Source organism: Crassostrea angulata, chromosome 3 (genome assembly GCF_025612915.1).
Source record: "Crassostrea angulata isolate pt1a10 chromosome 3, ASM2561291v2, whole genome shotgun sequence".
NCBI classification, from domain to species: domain Eukaryota; kingdom Metazoa; phylum Mollusca; class Bivalvia; order Ostreida; family Ostreidae; genus Magallana; species Magallana angulata.
The window spans coordinates 35933134-35954158 of NC_069113.1; the positions used below are offsets into that span (position 1 = coordinate 35933134).

Sequence of the window (21025 nt, forward strand, 5' to 3'; positions counted from 1 at the left end):
TTGACAAATGTCAAATAAATAAAATGAGTCGATTTGTTTCTTTAGTGGGCGGTTTTAGTTTTGATACTCAGTCGCTTGCAATTGCAAAACACGAGTTTTTTATGCATCGCGGGCAGACTTCGATTAATACAAACTTTTGATTAATGAAATGGAACAATTTTTGCGACTAAAGTATTAATGGAAAGACCTTACTAGAGCGGGGTATCCAGAAACGGGTTGCCTAATTAACAACATGGCGGAAAGTATAGGGCGAGTTAACTACCGGGCAGGTTTAAAATATGCATGCAAATGGATAATATACACAACCTAGCGTGTTATAATTTCATTTATTTTCATACCACAACAGACTGGCTGTAAACATTAGACATTAATTTGTCAACATTAATGAACAAATTATTGTATTCTACGTCTATATGGAAAAATAATGTATGCATAAAACGGGGAAGTTTAATGGGAATGCCACCTTCTCCCTCTCCAGATTGTTTTTATCTGAAATTTATATTTGGGACAGTAATAGAAATTATATTGAAAATTTACCTAAAGAACCAAATTTAGAGAGAGACAAACTAAAAATTCATTCACTGGTTTCAAATAAACACAACCAAAAATCAATGTTTTTTAAAGTTTCAATTTTAAGAAAATAAGATAAGGAAAACATTGGACAAAGTATTTACAAAAATGAACAAAAAAATATGGCACAACATATTAAGCATTATATCATAATAAAGTGTTAATTCGCGCGCTTGCGCGGGTTATCATCTAGTGAATATTAAATTCTGATAGTGTTTTGTTGGTCCATTCAAGTTAACAAAATCATAAAAAAAAATCATAGTCTTTAGGATCATATATTTATCTGTTATGGAGATGCATTGCATGAGAATGTGAGGGAAAGTTTGAATAGACTAATTGAATCCGTCAAGACTAAGATAAGAAACAAATTTAAGGTTTTATTGCTGAAGAGCTTTGCATTTTTATTTTTATTTAAAAGAAAAGGAAAGGTTTATTACAACAGTATGCATATGTTTATTTCTCTAAAACAAATGGGAATTTTGGATACATATATTTTTAAATGTTTTACATTTAAGTTTTATAGCGAAGATTGGAATATTTTTTTTAGGTATGAAAATTGTATTCAAATTTCTATAACTTTTGTTCTTTAATTGTACAATGTATTTATGTTTCAACTATTTTTCATTCTTAATAAGGTAAATTCACACTAGTCCCATTTAAAATATGCCTTGCGAGGCTATTAATCCCATTTAGGGAGTTAATGTCTCGGTTTATCAGCGATTTAATTTTGGTTTCTATTGAAAGTCATTTGACAAAATAAACAAAATTGGCATTGAAAACAGGTTAACGCGCATGCGGAGTTGCCATGGATTAAAGGTGGCCTTCACAGCAGGTGAGACTATAGTTTTCTCGTAAACTAAGTCTGCATCATTATACATTCATACAATTCAATAATGTTTCACTATAATATATAGTTCAACGCTGAATAAACATTGGAAAATAAGATTCACAATAAAATACAAATAAAATGATTCATAATACATTCTGTACATGTGGATACATTTCAAAATATAAAATAAAAACAGGTTTGGTTACAAACGTTGGTAAACGTATAGTAAAAGGAATGCAATTTAAATTTCAGTTATTATCTTTTCAAACATTAGTTCTAATCTACATAAAGGTCAAATAATACAGAATTCGATATTAATAATCTTGTAGCTGGTTATCTAAATGATGTCCAATATGTTATTTTGGAAAAAAAGAAGGTAAATTTACATATCGGCGTCGTCTTGTGGCGACTGGGACTTTAAAAAGTAAAAAGACATTTGCCCGTCCGTAGTGAGGATATTTTAACTCAAAAAGGGGATATCTTTTTTATAGGTCAGGTCCGCAAACAGATAATATTTTAGGTCAGCTACAAGTTAAATTTTTTTAATGATTGAATTTCCTTTATACATGATTTACCCGTGTTTTTAAAAACAATAACAACTGTTTACTTTGAAACTTATCAAACAACAAATCAAAACCAACTAGTTCAGAACAAATAGTACTCTGATATAAACAATGAAAAAAATGACCAGGTTAGTACACTTACATGTACAATTAGTATGGTAACGCAATGTTACATAGATACTTTTTCTTATCAAATAGTTTAAAAATTAATTCAGTTTAAGAAAAGATATATAGCTACGACGCTTCAAACTGGCAATTTTTAGGAAGCACGATACCATGTAGTCTTTTTTTTCTTTCAGCAAGTTACACTTGAACAAGGCATTATGCATGGCAAAGATAAATTTTGTTTGCGAAGAACGTCATCAAATGGTAACAACCACTCTTCGTTTTTATAAATATAATTCAGAAATAATTCGTTTTTAACTTTCCTTGCCTTTCCGACATTGTTCTGCCAAAGGTTTTGCCATTTGGCATCAATGTTTTGTGACTCAAAAGTATCGCTGATTGTAATAGAATCAACCTCTTCCAGCAGAAAATCCCAGTTATCGTCAATAAATTTCTTCATTAGACCTGTCAGTAAAATAAAAATATAAAAGGGATTAATAAATTGTAATATCTTTAATAAGCCGATAAACACTAAAATGGACACAATTTAAATGTTAAAAAAGACAATTGAATAGCATTACTTTATCAAGTCGCGATTTGTCTTAAGACCAACACTCGTGATTATATTTTATAAAGCTGTCTTACAAAACTGTCATGGTATGTTGAAATATATAATAACACCCATAAGTCAGGTTACAGATCGGGAGAATTTTAATTTATCTAAAGTATGCACATCAATGCTGTCACATAATTGATAAGTTTTGAAATAAATTATGCTGTTCATAAGTTACTTACACAATGTAGTGACTTATATTATAATTGTCAGAAGTTATGTCTTGGATATGTGTACATCTTTGAATAAATCTTATGACAGTATTGAGAAACTGGTCCTTCTTTTTTCTCTTTAAATTGGTTAACAGCTTGAAGTGCTGTCATGTTTGGTTAAGTTTTGATTTTTATTCAACAAAATGAACAATGAGTGCATTAAATTAAAGTGGATATTCATGATTAAAAAACGAATGTACATTTTTAGTTGCAAAAATTAATCAGAAACGTATAATTTAAAGAGCGCGCAGAGTTAAGAGACACATTGGGTATCTATATATGGGCGTTTTTTATCAGTAGAAAAAAATATTACCTTTTCTATTCAATCTTTCATTATTGTGAGCATTCTGTTGTTTGCCACTGATACCCTTTTGTGTGAAAATGCTGTTTTTGATATCGCTAAAACTCTTCCCATTCAATTTTTTGAAATACTCCAGTAGTTTTTCTGCTTGTTCCCTGCGAGATTTGCCAGCAAGAACTACTTTTTCACAATCATCGTAAAGCTCTGGGAACTTTTCCTTTAGATGAGCCAATACAATGGATGGCTCAATTTCGTCTTGAGCTGCCATAATTTGTATCCTGCCAGTCGAATGCAGCGAATCTTCTTTAAAAAGTAAAATCAATACGTTGTTAATTTCTTTTTACAATTTCCATCCTTACCAATTCCCCTTTCTAGCACAGTTCCCTAGTTAAGTTTTCTTTTTTAAAAACCGAGAAATTCTCTACACTTTTTATGTTAGTATTTTTGTCGAAATATACGTATGTAAAATATGTGGTTCGACATTGAGGTTCTTTTTATGAATTATAATTAACAATGTCAAAGTATCTACTGTTTTTTACATTTAGATAATATGATATCAGAAACTTTTAGTTTGAACCGACACATTTATTACAAATATTATTATAAGTCGTTATTGTCAAAACAATTTTTTTCAGTGACATTGAAGCATCGCGAACGAAAGAAAAAAGGTGTTTTTGTCATATTAAAAGACAAATGACAAATTCAGCGTCTATATAAAATAAAAAAAACCAAGCTATATATATATATATATATATATATATATATATATATATATATATATATATATCGTGATCCCCCCGCTTAACTGCTGAGTATTTATGATTTCAATCTCAGATAGTATTCACATTTAATCAAATCTTCGTGTTACCGATTTGACACTCGTAAAAATTTATCTTAACATTTCTTTCGGCCACGAGCGCGACAATTGAATTGTTGTTAAGCTATCAAAGGGATACATCCGAAATCATTGCAGATTCAATGTACTTGCATATTGTCTTAATGTCTATCAATTGAAAGAATACAAATCTAATGAATAAGATAATGCTTTGAGAATAAGCTCATTTAGTATCCACAATATGACTATAAATTTACTTACTTTTATTGTTATTTATTTCCACCATAGCCAAGTCTCCATTCACATTGATATCTTTGTGCTGCTCTAACCTTTTCATCAGCATTTCAATACATTTTTGCATGTTTCGTTTAGAGTATGGACGTTGAACATTTGACAAATGAATCATTATGCGTCTTTGTTTTCCTTTAAAATAATATTCATCCTTATTATCCTTTATAAGGATTTATTTTTAAAAGAATAGAATAGTTTTTTAATAGAAGTTGAAAAAATAAAACTTGTATAACGTTTTTATATAATTGTGTCATATATATATATGTATTCATTCGTATTTTCCCCTCTATTTCATAAGGGATAATTGATGAAAATATTAAGTTAAATGCTTTGTTTGGTGCATCATTTGGGCTATAAAGTTAGCTAGCAGTGCAAAAATATGGTAAAGACCCAAAAAGTTTTCAGAACTTGTGTCCGACCATTTGTCTATGTATCTTATATATATGAATACAATAAAATATGTTCAAAACAACAATTAACTACCTTCTTTTTATAATTTCATGAATCGCTTTTATCAAAGCGTTAATGTTTTACTTTGTGTTGTCTTTTAGATTTTAAATCTATTTTTTCTTTCAGTTAAAACCTGACGGTGACTTTTTTGTTCCGATTAAATGAATATAATTCGACATCAATGTCATGTAAGATAAAGTGTTGTACATTTGTTAATTATATCACAAGTTTGGAAAAACTTTTCTCTGTTTAAACTTCCAAAGTTATTTATTCTCTTGAAATGTTTACAGTTTATGTATCAGTTACACATCTAATGTTTGCTTATCAATGCGTCATAAAAAAAACCCTCCCAGATATGAAGAGACAAAATATAATATATAACCTAAAACGGAATAGAACATAAAACAACCTGGCACATACTGTGTGATTTAAATGTTATACTACTGTAGGAAAAATACGCTTGATATGTTTTTTTTTCAAGTGCCTTCCTTTTTACATTTACAAGTCCGTAACATAGGATAATTTATTTAAGCTCACCAGAGATGCTTGTTCCATTATTTTTATGGATTGAAAAATTTCTGATCCACTTTTCTGGTTTCGACTTTCTTTGATTTGCATCTGAAATGCAATAATTACAATGTCAAGTAAATAAAAAAAATAAAGGTACGAACATATTTAAAACATCAAAATGCATTTTCAAGTATAAGTGCGCATGCATTTGATTTTGTAAGAAAGCGACTAAATTTTGTGAGTAACTTTCAAAGCATGTCGAGCAAAAATCATTAATACATTGAATTTAGGACTACATGTAATAAAAACAATCCCCAATTGCAATTGCGGCTTTTAAAACAACACTTTGTAAAGTAGTTCGATCATGGCATTACATTCTGTATGCTCAAAAAATGCACAAACTTGTCTTGAAAACATAAATTGAATAAAAAAAACCATACAAAGTTTCAAAAAGAATGGCTCTTTGATATTTTCTGGTATAGCAGAAGCCTCTCCTTTGACGCTGTTTGGTTTTTTGTTTATCTTAACAGTTTTTAGCTCACCTGAACCGAAGGTTCAAGTGAGCTTTTCTGATCACCTGTTGTCCGTCGTCCGTCCGTCCGTCTGTAAACTTTTCAAATTTTTGACTTCCTCTCTAGAACCACTGAGCCAAATTTAACCAAACTTGGTACAAAGCATCCTTATGGGAAGGGGATTCTACATTGTTAAAATAAAGGGCACAACTGGTTTTTTAAAAGGGAGATAATTGCGAAATTGCGAAAATTTGGTGGGTGTCTTAAAAAAATCTTCTTCTTAAGAACCACTGCATCAGATATGCCAATATTTACACCAAAGCTTGTATATATAGTGAAGATTCTAAATTCTAAAAATCGCGATCCCCGGGTCAACACTGGGGTCCTAAGAGGGGTTCAAAGTTGATTAAAAAAGACAATTTAACATAGAAATATATGGGGGAAAATGTTTTTAAAAATGTATTCTCAAGGACTACAGTGCTAAAATTAGTGAGATTACTATACAAGTACCCTAAGATAGTGTAGATTCTAAATTGTGAAAACCGTGATCCCCGGACTAATACTACGTACGGCTCCAAAATATGTTCAAAGTTTAACATAGACTTATATAATGGGAAATGTTTTTAAACTCTTCTTTTTAAGAATTACAATGCTACAGTTTGTGAGATTACTATGCAATCATTCTATGATAGTGCAGATTCTAAAATGTTTAAATCAATTTTTATTAAAAGAAGTTTTCAAAAAAAAGAAGAGAAATTTCCATGGTAAGTTTTTCATGGTTAAATTATTTGGAAATACATGTGTATGTTTATCGACTAGTTTTTTTGGGTTTTTTTTGGAATTTCGATCCCGACATCACTTACTCACATATCGGGATCCAAGTGATCGGGATCAAAGATCATAAATTCAAACAACTTCAAAAAGGTGTGGATCTTAGTTTTTACGAAGTTTTGATTCACAAACATACAGTTAGGAAAGATAAAGGAACAAAAGATAAAAAATGGTTATGGAAATAAAGTAGGAATCATTGTTAGACTTTATCAACTATATATAGACTTTCTATGTTTTTTTTTATTTAGTCTATAAGACAGATGATCGATGAGAATGCAAAATCTAACATGCCTAATGTCCTCATCACACCTGCAATATTTTTATTTGATGGATTGATAAAGAAGCTTTTAATGATTGAAATACAAAACAGATGTCAAAATCATCTTTTAATTATTTAACGAATATTTTTCAATTTTTTCAGTGAAATGGGATTTTTTTTAAATGCAAATGGGTATTTTAGAGCTTTTAATTCAGTCTTATTTGATGTGTAAAATAACTATCAATAAAAACATGCCAAAGATAAAATTGTTTCTTCTTTTTATGTATTGTTTAATATATGGCAAAATCTTGAAATATATCAGTTTTACAATATTTATTCAGAGTTCACTTCATTATAATCCCTTTCGAAATAAAATGATGCAAGGACTATTGTTCAGGTGAGCGATTTGTGGCCCATGGGCTTCTTGTTTTATTTGTAGTAACATTGATTATTTACCTGCTTACAGCCAGGACTTTAATTAAAACCAGCTAAAAGGTTACATCTCCCTCCTCCTAATTCATTATGCCGAACTGTTTGACTCAAATAGTTAATTAGCTTTATCATTAACTCCAATAAAATTGATATTTTAAATGAATGTATATATTATAATCATTTATGTTTTCAAAAAGGTCAACATCACTCACACGGGCAACAATATCCATAACTGATTAAATCTGCTTTATGATATACAGTACAAAACAGTATGAGCAAATAATAAGTAGTGTAGACCTTGTGAAAAAGAATGTTTAAATCTCTACATATCAACTGTTTTGTTGTTTCAGTAAAGATAGTGTTAAAAAAAAACCCTCTATTAGTTTTTATGTAAAAATGCACCTCATGTCATCCCACCACACCCCCTAGGGATCATGATTTGTCTTGAGGAACTTCCAAACAAGGTACAACTTTTATGATCAAATGGTTTTTGAGAAAAAGTTTTTTTTAAAAACCTCTCTTTTTCTTTTTATATAAAATATAACCCCAAATTGTTCCTCCACGTTACCCCTTGGGAACTTGAATTGAACAAAATTGCATCTATATTATCCAAGGGTGCTTCCACACATGTTTCAGATTTTCTTGAGATATGGTAATTGAAAAAAAAAAGATTTAAGAGATACAAACAACAATTTAAATAATTCAATTATTTCCCGTTTGAGGAGGCATGCCCCTTCATTTTATAAAATTGAATCATCTTCATCTAAGGATGCATTTTGCAAAGTTTAAAGATTTTCACAATATATTCCTATGTAAAACATGATCCCCCTATTGAGGCCCCACCCAACCCCTGGGGACCATGATTTGAACAAACTTGAATCTACACTACCTGAGGATGCTTCCATTTTAATTTGAGCTTTTCTAGCATAATAGTTTTTGAGAAGAAGATTTTTAAAGATTGTCTCTATATATTCCTTTGTAAAACTTGATCCCCGTATTGTGGCCCCACCCAACCCAGAGGGACCATGATTTGAACAAACTTAAATCTACACTACCTGAGGATGCTTCCATTTTAATTTGAGCTTTCCTGGCCTCAAGTTTTTAAGAAGAAAATTTTTAAAGATTTTCTCTATATATTCCTATGTAAAAATCCATTCCCCCATTGTTGCTCTACCATACCACCAGGGACTATGATTTGAACAAACTTGAATCTACACTATCTGAGGATGCTTCCACTTTAATTTGAGCTTTTCTGGCCTAATAGTTTTTGAGAATAAGATTTTAAAAGATTTTCTCTGTATATTCCTATCTACAACTTGATTTTTTTTTTCATTTTTTTCCCGTAAATATATTTTTCTCTAATTTCTCAATAATTATCAACATTTTCGGGAATTTTTTTTAATCATTATGGAAGGTGGAAATGCCTCTAATTGTTCCGTGAACAATTAGTCTACTAGTGTAGAAACTAGCCTTACTTTTATTAGGTCTTTCCACCTTTCAGGTGAAAGACCTTTTGTTTTTCTTATGTTTTTAATTATTATTATTATTATTATTATTATTATTATTATTATTATTTTTTCTTCTCTTTTTTTCCAGGGACAGCTTTTTTGTTTCAAGAGATATTGAAGCAATTTTTTCTTTATGTGACTGGCCATTAAAAGTTATGGTCCAAATGACCCTTTGGTTGATCACTCCCAGAACTTACAAAGTTTTTGCCCTTTGGTTTGAATAGGCCCAATAGGTATAGAGAAGAATATAAAAGAATGTGAAAAAGTTTACAGAGGGACAGACGAACGGACAGACGGACACACAGACAGACAGAATAATAAATACAACATACTCATGTTAAATGGCAAAAGCTATGGAGATATGATATATGATTAAGTGAGTTTTTGCTTTTTGCTAAATAACGGTTGTTGAGAATACTTAAACAATGAAATCCTTTTTGGTCATAGATTTCTTTCTCAATTTCTTTATTTTGTATCAATTTTACAGAACAAGCACTAACTTCAAGGAAAAAACTTTAACATTTTTTGCGTAAATAAATTGATTTTATATATAGCTGTAGAATATTTATATTGTACAGTGCTGCTATCCTGAAAGTTGACAAGGATAGGATAGGATAGGATGCACGATACATGATAGAAATATAAAAGTTAAGTTCTATCCTATCCTATCCTATCCTATCCTGCATCCTGTAGCCAATCAGATTCGAGTATAAATTTCAGAGCTATTTTGCGAAACGAAAATTGGCTAAACAATGTATTTTCAATGTCAATTTAATACGTTTTACAAGTTAAACCATTTAATAATAATTATTATATCAAGAACGCGGTGCATAACATTAATGCGCGCTAAAATGTCGGCGCTACATCTTTGTCAATTCGTACGCAAGTACGGATTTACTGCGAGAATTCGTTGCAACATTTGACAACGTCAAAAATAGATTTCTGTATTTACTTCATTTAAAGTCTGCAAACTAATAAAAGCTTGAATTTATAAACGACTAATTTGGCATTTTAAAAGATAAACTTGTATACAAGAATCAGGCATTTATTCACGTTTAATTAAATTTCTTCGATGCCCAATAACAGGGACGCATATTTCTGTCCGATATTGACCTGAACATAACGAATTAATAAATGTTAGCTAGCTATAAATGCTAAAGAATTTATACTTTTAAAATAACTCCGAGTGGTTTAACTATAAACGATATAAACTTCCTAAAGGAATTATTTATTTTCAGATCGTGTTTACATTTATCGCCGAACGAATCGCTCGAATAATGAGAATTATGCTCAGTTTTATGTGATTAGAAAAAAATTTGATAAAAATATGTGACTAAACAGTTCCTCAATAAGTGCATAGAAGTTATTTTTCTGTTTTTTATGCATAAATATAATTAAATCAAAAATCTAATCGCTTACCTGTTTGTTTACGTTATTGTGTCCATCCCGCGTACGATTTAATTTTACCGTAGCACAGGTAAGTAAGTTATCCCGCTCGATGAATATTCGGTTTTAAGTTTTAATTATTCATTTTGAGTACTACATTAATTGATAAAATCATTTTATTTTTAAATTTCGTTTCATTTAACTTGCATTCCTATATTTTGAAAGTATGGGATAGGATAGGATAGGATAGAGCTTATTTGCAGGATAGGATGCAGGATACAGGATATAGGATAGGATAAGATAGTTTTGTCAACTTTCACGATAGCAGCACTGTAAACATCGTAGCTGTAGTCTTCCGTCATCTTAGTGTAGCTATAAGGCGTTGTCAATCATGCCACAAAGTTGAAAACTCTTAAGTCACTTTAAACAATTAGTTTAGGCGAGTTCAAACCTTCTGACTAATAAAATGTATGATATTCTTATATTATAATTTTTTTTACGAACTCAAAATACTAAATTAGTTGCACCAAATAACAAAACTGTACAAGTTGAAATTAGAGAAATGAATAAAAATACCTGGTGTTAGAATGAAATTCTGCGTTTCAATTTTCAAGACCTTGTGTGTCCACATACTGTTCAGAAAAGAAACATCTAAAAGACGCGTGACATCAAATTCTGGGAGGGAGAATATAAAAGTTAGGGATCCGCGTGTAATGCCATGCAGCTGGACATCACTCTTATCAATATCAAGGTGCTTTACTAATTCATTTCGTATTTTTTCCATTTCCTGTCTTACACCCGGCTTTTCGATTTCTAATGATGTATGCACTGACAAAAGTTCTTTTCCACTCTCTGTAAAGGAAATAAAATGAGATAAATTACTGCACCAGACATCAAAGTCATTCAATATTTGTTCGTTAGGCACAATTTTATATGTTAAATAAACAGTTAACACTTGTATTCACTTTTAAACGACTTTACAGTGGCTTTCGCTAAAAACGCATTTTCCCGCTATTATTAGTTATTGAAAGGAAGCATGGCACCAAATACAAACTTATTCTAATCAGAATAAATGAATAAAAAATAATTCCAAAGAGAAGGTTACAAATAGCATCACCTACTAGTAATCCATTCCGTGATCTTTTTGCACTGATGGAATTTTATTTCATGGCATGAGCTTTTAGTTTTAGACTAAGTAGAGTACAATTTACTTAAATTACAACAACATTCTAGACAGATAAATTTTTTTAACTCACAAAATCTAAATGGGAGCTTCCAAGGTCAATGATGAAAAATATTATATGTGACATGATTTAAGTTAACCATGAGCGAAAATAAAAGCCAAATTGTTTTAGAAATAGTTACTTGACCTGTCAAAATTTTCTACAGAATTCAGAAAAGTGTTACAATAAGTGTTACAATAAGCTTTAAGAACAATATGAAGGTATCCCAACTAACAAAAAAAAAACCCACAGATAGTGTCTCCATTAAAAAAACCTTACTTACAGTACACTAAATTATTTATTAATAAGAAAGTTTATTTTATTTATTTTATAAACAATCCGCTACATGAAATAGCCCCTAACGTAACTCCTAATTGTAATACATTTTCTAATCTAAATATGTACTGATAATTATTAAACGATACATACGAGGGTTGTCCAAAAAGTTCGTGGACAATGGCATTTTTGTCATTTTAAATGGGTAAATATATACATATAGTATATCTAAATCTTTGTCATAAAATTTCAAATCACTATAGTGGTTTTAAATGTTTTTCATAAAAATAAACTAAATTTTTTTATGTATCAAAGGGTCGCAGAAAGAACGCACGGCCCAGCGTAAAAATTGGCCAAACTTTGTAATTGAGTTTTTAGATATGAATATTTACAGTTTTTATAAAACATTTCAAAACTTCATAATCATCATTTGTCTGTATGGTTTACGTCACTTTCCTGCGAAATTTGAAGCCATTTTCAAACTAGCAGAGGACTTTCAAAAGATATTACGGCAAAAACATGTCTTTAAAAACGTCTGAGAAAGCGACTTCAGCCGACTGCATGGAACAGCGCGCCATCATAAAATTGTGTTGAGTGAGGTAAAACACCGAACAAACAAAATAAACGATGAAGGAAACAGGAAAAACATCGAAGTAGTTCAAGTTTACTTATCCGCAAGTAGCACAAGCGATAATTTGATGGAGTATGCGATTGTACCCTCTGACCAAACGATGAATGCTATTACTCGCAGGTAAACTCAGGACTACGACGTTATAGAAACGTCGTTATAACCCAACGTCAGACTGGGCCATGCGGCCGGTATATGAAATGTATATATAAGGACATCTTCAATATAAAAATGCACATCGCTCTGATTTTTATACATAAATTATACATTATTATACTCTATATTAAAATATTATAATACTTTCCTGGTAATGGCATTTTGAATAAAATAAAATGTGTCCAATAACTTTTTGAACAACCCTCGTATATTTCAATAAGAAAATAAATGGCAAAATATATCTTTAAACAATCTTTTTAATGTAATTAAACACCAAAAGAGTAAAAAGTACAAAAGGATTTTGATCATTGCATGTTTCATTTTTATGTGTATGTTTTTGGCAATTCTTAAAGAGACACTACAGCTAATTTTTCTCATTTGGATTATTTATTTTTGAAACACAATTCAATAAAAAAAAAGTTGTGTATGCAATGAAAACTCAGATCTTTTTACTCCAATAATAAACTTGCAATTGCGATTTACAGAAGTTCCGGTGTTGTATAGCAGTTTTTCCCCCATAGTAGCTTTTCCCCCCGGAAAACCTACTATATAGTAGCCTTTCCCCCCGGGGGAAAAGCTACTATATAGTAGCTTTTCCCCCATAGTAGGGTTTCTCCCTCGCGTTTTTGGTTCAGATTTTATAAAAAACATTTATGGAAATCCAGTAAGGATTAAAATCAATGTTTCTACACTCCCAGGTTGCATACTCGATATCGGCATTCATCTGTACAGGTTAAGTTTCGTTTTGCCGATTTATTATTTTTATAGACAATGCTGAAAGTTGAACATGTGTGTAACGGAATTACAACTAGAACTTAATTTAGGTAATTCATCGAAAAAGGATTTACAAGTTATACACTTATATGCATAATTCTGTGTTCTAAAATTGTATTAAACGAGAATGTTTTAAGAATTTCTTGATAAATTTATCAGACTGTTTGTCTATTTGTGAAAATTTCATCCAGGCTAAACCTCTGTTTTAGAGAAATTTTGTTTCCGATGTTTCAGAGCCCGATTTTTAAAATCCTATTATAATAATTATAGTGCATATTCTTTAGGGTCCAATGTCTCATAAACTAGAGATGACCATATCACCATATTTTTATAGTGGCAGTGGTTTACTACTTAAAGCTGAAAATTTCAGCCCTCAGGGTAGGGGCCCTTGGTGTTTCAGGGCCCGATGTTTAAAACCCCATATGATTGAATAGTGTTCTATAAGTGTGGACCCGAATCTCAAATTCTAGAGATGACCAATTAACCATATTTTCAAAGTGATAGTGGTATACCACTAGTAGATGACACCGAAAATTTAAGCCCCCGTGCAGGGTAGGAGCCTTTGTTGGTTTCGAGCCCGATGTATGAAATCCAATTATAAAGAATATGTATGTTTTAGGGCCACATATCTCAAAAACTATAGATGACCACATGAACATATTTTTACGGTCATTTAAAAGTAAAAATATCATTTAAAAATACACAATCACCCATATATTTCTTTATCAAAATGATTGAAAATTACGTTTAATTCGTCTGCTTTTTTTAAATTTACGAACAAAATTTTTTAAAAAAGGTACGCAGGTAAAATTCATTATTCTTCAAATCATTTAATCAATTCATAAGATGACTAATGATATAATAAATAATTAGATAAATAAATCAATGAACTTTTATTCATAAAAGGAGAAACCGAAAATCAAAAATAAATAACCAACCTAAGCGCATATATACGACTTTTTTACTTGTAAGTTGATTAGAAGAAAAAGCTTATATTTAAAAAAAAGTCGGCTCATCACAATATATGTGTTGGTTGTTTTTGTTTTTTTTGTTTTTTAATTACCCTTGTTTAATTGTTCAAAGAAATAATATGGTACACAAGTAAATCTTTATTGCAAAAATATGAAACAAATAGTATACATTTTTTAGGTAATTGAATCATATATCTTGATTTAGATAGCATCGTTTTCAAAATAGTATATTTATAAATCACGCTGCATACTTAAAAGTGGAAAAATTTGCAAATAGTGAGTCACAATATAAACGTAAAGTTAGTTCATGCTCTATTCACATTTTCCAAAGTAACCAGCGAAGATACCGACATTGTTCTGGTTGTGAAGACATTTCAATGTTTTTTAAATTGTTTACATCATTATATCTCGCATTTCGTAGAAATGTGCTTAAAAATATGAATATACGTATCTTTAAAACGAAATGGTAAACACTAACTTTACAAATGCTTTTAATACATAATTAAAATACCCCTTAACCATGATTTAGAACCCCATCAATCAAAGTAAAACTAAAACATTTCAGTTTCTCATCATATCATTGCATCCTGTCTCCCGTTTGATATTTAGAAGAAGAAATATATAATTGTTTTTAAGATCGTCAATTCTAACGGTATTAATTTAAAATTGGTAGCCTTTTGGACGAAGGGAGTAATACATTTCCACTTTTTATTCCCTTCCTCTACAACATTAAGTCAAGATTGGTCAGTTAGTTCCCTGGGAGAAACTTAAACATTGATGGTAATACATTGGAAAATTAAATTTCCAATTGCAAACCGGCGTATTTTCACTAAAAAGTGTTCTCACGTGTTCATAACGTCGAAGTCAAAACTGTAGATAAGCATCGATTAGATGAAAAACATTCGAGGTATTCCGAAATCCGTGAAAAGGTGTTCCAAAAAGGGATGAGAACAGGTGAAATAAACGATGATGACGCATGCATGTTATGAAGGCGCATGCCTTAGTTCATATTTGGGGTTGAAAAACCATGTAATTTATTGTATGTATTAATAAATGCCATAATTATCCTTTTTTGTGAGAAATTAATATCATATTAGTTATTGCAAATTATTGTCACGAATGGTCCGCAATAAACATGGCCGGAAAGTAAAAATGGGGGAAAATCCACTATATAGTAGGTTTTCCGTGGGGGTAATCTGGCTATAAAAAGGGGGAAAGCCCACTATATAGTCAGCTTTCCGTGGGGGAAAAACTGCTATATAGCCATTTTTCCGGGGGGAAGAACTGCTATATAGCTATATTTCCGGGGGGAAAGATGGCTAGGGGGAAACGGCACTATATAACACCGGAATTAAAAGTTTATATCGAATCCACTCGGAGGTTGAAATTTTATTTTCATCACGTGATTTTGATTGACAGCAGTTGGAATACTGGAGATAAACAGTTTAATAGGAATATACGGAAAGTAAAAATAAGTCATGCACAGGATCATGAACATGACAAATAAAGCATCTTAATTCTTAATGTTAAGAAATTTCTTTATTTGTTACGATCTCTGAGCGTTATTTTAAATGAGGTACCAAACAAAAAAGGATAATGGAAATGCTGGGTGGGTCTAGATATTATATTGAAATATTCTTTTAAAAATATAATGTTTGAATAACACTGGGATATTTATTTTCCTCTTACAAGATGTATAGTTTGCACTTGTTATATCTTCCACCTTTTCTGATCATTTTCTATCCAAATCTGTCGAAATCCGTGGTCTTTTCATCATCGTAATGAAAGCCACCCTGAAATGTTTGCTATCGATGCGCATGCAGTGTTGAACGGAAGGCTGGGACAGGAATATTTACTGTATAGGCCGTCTAAATGTATTAATTTTAGCGAGAAATTGAAAATTTTTAGATTTTAGAAAGCGCATTTTTTGCAAAATTATACTTTTTGCTTTGTATAACAAAATTCGTTCAAGTGTCATTTCATGGTATTTGCACAAAATGTTTAAACTTTTTGGCGACATGGATCCTTAAAAAGGTTCCAAATATTAAAATGCAATGCCACCGGGTAAAATTGGTGGTGTACGGGTCAGTCGTTGATATTTTGAAAAACAAAAACCAATTCAAGTAACTGAATGCTGTCTTATTTTCATTGAATCGTCCCCTGATGACATTGATTAAACAATATTGTTCACATAACTGACAGATACAGAGCATGCTGATTTTTTTACGATACAACAAGTAATTACCAAAAAACCCAATATTTTTCTTAAAATATTGAAAATCCGCTAAATATATCTTTCGCTTGTATATATTAATTTAAGTCATATATTAATTTCAAACATGGCCTACCATATATAAGATATCTTAGTTGCAACGTTTACCTCGATCTTGTCAGATGAAAGCTTTTAGATGTTATATGTTTGTGGTGCTGCTAGCTTCTTTTCGATCCTGTACAGTTCATAATTTAATAAAAAAAAATTGTAAAAAAACAAAAACTAGATCGTTCTCGTTGCGAGCAACGAGTGGGTCTTCCGTCCGATTTTTTAGTAAATGAGATAAAATCCTTCACTTTTAAGACTAAATTGTTAATCAACGCAAAAAAAATAGGGAAAACAATTTTGCACCCTGGTCGCCTGTGCGTGACCATGACTCTAACGACTTCTCTAATCTGAAGTTCTGATATTCTGAATCAGTAAGAGAGTCTCTATCAACCCGTTAGAAAAATATATAAAAAACAAAAAGATGAAAAAATCGATTTTTTATCTTTCCTTCCGGTGACGACCGAAAGTGTCGGCGGACGTTTATATGACCATGTTGCAACAGGTAAAATTGATGTCTATCTTCGGTGAAATTTTCAGCCCTATATCTTTATTCGTTTTTTGGATCTCTAGCCGACAAAAATGACTTTTAAAAATCGTAAACGGACGATAACTTCCGACCGGAAGGGATTATCAAAAAATTGAAACGGTGGTACAAATTTCAAATGCCGATACATCAACCCTTAAAATTTGAAGAAAATCGAATGAGCCATCTTCAAGAAATCGCCTGCACAAAATTTGTAAGACAAAAAAAGAATTATAACTAGACACGATCTCGTTGCGAGCAACGAGGAAGTCTTCCGTCTATTTAGAACTTAAGATTTATGTTCGATCTTGATTTTGCTATTTAACAGCTAAACATGATTTTAAACAGGAAAAGAGGGTCTACATTTTAAGGGCCAGATACTGTTTTGTTTCAGGTGTAGGAACTTTGTTCAACAAGTGTTTTAAGAAATTCTTGAGTTGTTGAGATATCTGTGAAAACGTTTAAGGGGTCAGTCCCTTATCTCCTTATTGGGGCCACTGAACTAAATTCTTAAGGTTGCATGTTGTTAAGTACATCATTTTCAGTATCTTTTCTTGTATACTGCATTTAAAATTATTTTTTTCTTTTTGAGATATAGGAGATCAAAGTTTAGGACTTTTGACCCCTAAAAACCCCTAATTATGTAAGACATGAGAAAATCGTTATATTGTTAGGCTAAATAAATGTAAGATAAACATATTTGCTTCTATAATCTATTACAAAATATCCCTCGGTAAAGAACTATAGGAAAAAGACTTTAGAGCCCTCTAGGTCCCTACATTTAGGGGCCAGCCCCTTTCACTTGGTATCAGATGAAAGGTCATTTGATTTTATAGACAATTTGCTCAACAATTGTTTAGAAATTTGTTACCATTCTTTAGATATCTGAGAAAGAATGTTTTAGGGGCCGGTTCCTTATTTCCTTATTGGAGCCGCTGAGCCAAATTTTGAAGGTTGCATGTTGTTAAGTACATCATTTTGAGCATCTTTTCTTTTATACTGCATTTCAAAATATTTTTTCTTTTTGAGATATAGGTGATCAAAGTTTTGGACTTTTGACCCCTAAAAATCCCTAATTACGTAACACATCAGAAAATCATTATACTGTTAAGCTACATAACTGATAGATAAACTTATTTGCTTCTATAATCTATTACAAAATATCCCTCGGTAAAGAACTATAGGAAAAAGACTTTAGAGCCCTTTCTGGTATCAAATGATAGGTTGTTTGATTATAGAGATATTTTGTTCAACAAGTGTTTAGAAATTCGTTACCATTCTTGAGATATCCGAGACAGAATGTTTTAGGGGCCGGTTCCTTATCTCCTTATTGGGGCCACTGAACCAAAGTTTGAAGGTTGCATGTTGTTAAGTAATTCATTTTGAGCATCTTTTATTTTATACTGCAGTGTGCATTTCAAAATATTTTTTCTTTTTGAGATATAGGTGATCATAGTTTTGGACTTTTGACCCCTAAAAATCCCTAATTACGTAACACATCAGAAAATCATTATACTGTAAAGCTACATAACTGATAGATAAACATATTTGCTTCTATAATCTATTACAAAATATCCCTCGGTGAAGAGCTATGGGTAAAAGACTTTGGAGCCCTCTAGGTCCCTACTTTGAGAGGCAAGCCCCTTTTTCCTGATATCAGCTGAAAGGTCTTGTAAATATAAATCTTTTTGACATTACATGTCTTTATAAAATATTTTCCAGAAAAGAGATAGAGAGAAAAGCACAAATTTTTTAGCCCTAGCGAGCTTAGGCGCCAGTAGTGCTGAACATACAAAACAACAATCATGCAAAACTTCAATCTTTTCTTTACAAACTGTCGACATTTGAGCTTAATATCTCTTATACTTTAAGAGAACGACAAAAGACAAAATACCCATATAAAAATCAGAAAACTCTTAATATCTCAAAAACGGATGTGACGTTATCAATACAAAAAATTTCCAATCAGGTTCAGACCAATATCTATCATATCTGAAAATTTGATTGAGATTGGCCGAGCCGTTTGTGAGAAATCGCGTGCACAAAAATAGGAAGAAAAAAAAATAATAGTAGGGAAAAAGAAACAAAGCAATATCAATAAGGCCTTCCGTTCGAAACGGAAGACCTTAAAAAGTGAAAAAGAAACAATAGAATAATAGAAGGGTCTTTCTCCTTCTCTAGATATATTGCGTCAAAGTTTAAGTACTTTGGCCCCTAAAAATCCCTAATTACGTAATAAATGGGCGTGGCAATGATTTTACCTGATAGATATTGTTACGATCAACAACTTTGTTTCTATAATGCATTGCAAAATCTTTATCATTTTTAAGTTATTTGTAATAGAGTTTACGAGTGTTTTTGGCCCCTAAAATAAGGGGCAAGCCCCTTTTTCTTGCTTTTGTTGGAAAGAACTTTTGATGCTCTACCATTTATGTTATATATGTCTTAACAAAATATCAACTAATAAAGAGATACAGATCAAAAAGTATGAAAATTTTGATTAAAAATTCGTACCCAATTTTCGTGCCTAGGCGAGCTTCAAGAAATGGCGCCAATGGCGTAAAACAACATAATAGTGCACAACTTCAAACTATAGACTACCTATCCTGAAAATTTCATAGTCATATCTCTGATAGTTTCTGAGATCAACTCTGCACAAAATAGGTCGTAAAAATAGAAAATCGGCCGTAACTCGGTACCAGAAGTGACGATTTCAAAATTTCTAGAAAACGTCTAGAATTATGACCTCTGGTAATCATCTGTTAAAAAATGGTCGAAATCGGCCGAACAGTTTCTGAGAAATTGCGTGCACAAAATTTGTGGAAAAAAATAATCAGAAGAAACAGTGCGAAAACAATAAGGTCTTCCGTTGGAACCGGAAGACCTTAACAATAAGAAGAAAAGTAAAAAACAATAGAATAATGGTAGGGTCTTCCGCTGAAGACGGAAGACCGTAATAATTTTATTTACACCTTGCGCTTACCAGAAATTCGAAATAAAATCGAAACGCAATTTCCCAATAAACACAATTTCACAACCGACGTAAGTTTTGTGTTCAGAAAAACACTTTGAATATGTACATGTACACGATGATTGAATCTTTTATATAGATTTAGGTCTAGAGTTGAAAATGAAAAAAACCCAATAGAACTCTTCTATTGAAACCAAAAAATATCGGCATATGTCTAAATATAAACAAATTAACGAAAAACAAACAAAAAGCAAGTAAGGAAATAAACGATTTGGAGCTGGCCTTTATATATTAATGTTTGAAGAAGAGCATTGTCATTTTGCAGAGAATACGCATTGTAAAACCATCTTTGAAAAGATATTTTAAAAAAGGTGGATTCTCATATAAAGAAAATGACTTGAAGACAATTTAAGTCTGAATTAAGCAATGGGGATTATACATTTGCATTTATTATTTGTAATAAGGTGTATCAATGCGACATAAAATAACAAGTTGGTTTTTGGTGAGCAACGCATCCCCTGAAACCTGTACAACGCAAGTCCATAATGACGTCATCATCAACAAATCTAACTTGCATCGATTTAAATAAAATGTTTTGGGTTTTGGTTTTTAATAAAGTTTCATGGTTATTCTCTTTGACAATTATCCAGTGATGCGTAATTTTCTTGACATGTTTGCATTTGCTTGACGATGACATATTTTACCACTGACCTCGACAAGGCTAGTAATAAATAAAAATTACCATTCAGGCTCCGGGTGAAATAAAACATTTTCGCTGTATGTAACTTTTCAGATGCAAACTTCTGGCATTTATCAAATAAGTCTATTGCATCGCATTGCATAAGAAGCCGTTGTAAGTACCAAATGTTATACCAAAACTGATATTTTTTACTCCAATGTAAGAATAAATCAATCTTCTTCGTAGGCAAGTTTTTGTTTTCATGGTCTGAAAAAGAACAACATTTCATGTTTACGC

At 31.3% G+C, this 21025-nt stretch overlaps 1 protein-coding gene across 1 annotated transcript; it reads right to left on the bottom strand.

The window, feature by feature from the left end:
- Positions 1-315: 315 nt before the first annotated feature.
- LOC128178805 (uncharacterized) lies at positions 316-20979 on the bottom strand. Its single transcript, XM_052846168.1, has 6 exons — positions 20792-20979; positions 10784-11059; positions 5307-5387; positions 4290-4451; positions 3206-3496; positions 316-2532 (listed from the first exon to the last, which is right to left on the bottom strand). Exons 1-6 carry the CDS (start codon positions 20889-20891, stop codon positions 2258-2260), a joined length of 1185 nt encoding a protein of 394 aa, XP_052702128.1. The 5' UTR covers positions 20892-20979; the 3' UTR covers positions 316-2257.
- Between the last annotated feature and the right edge of the window lie 46 nt (positions 20980-21025).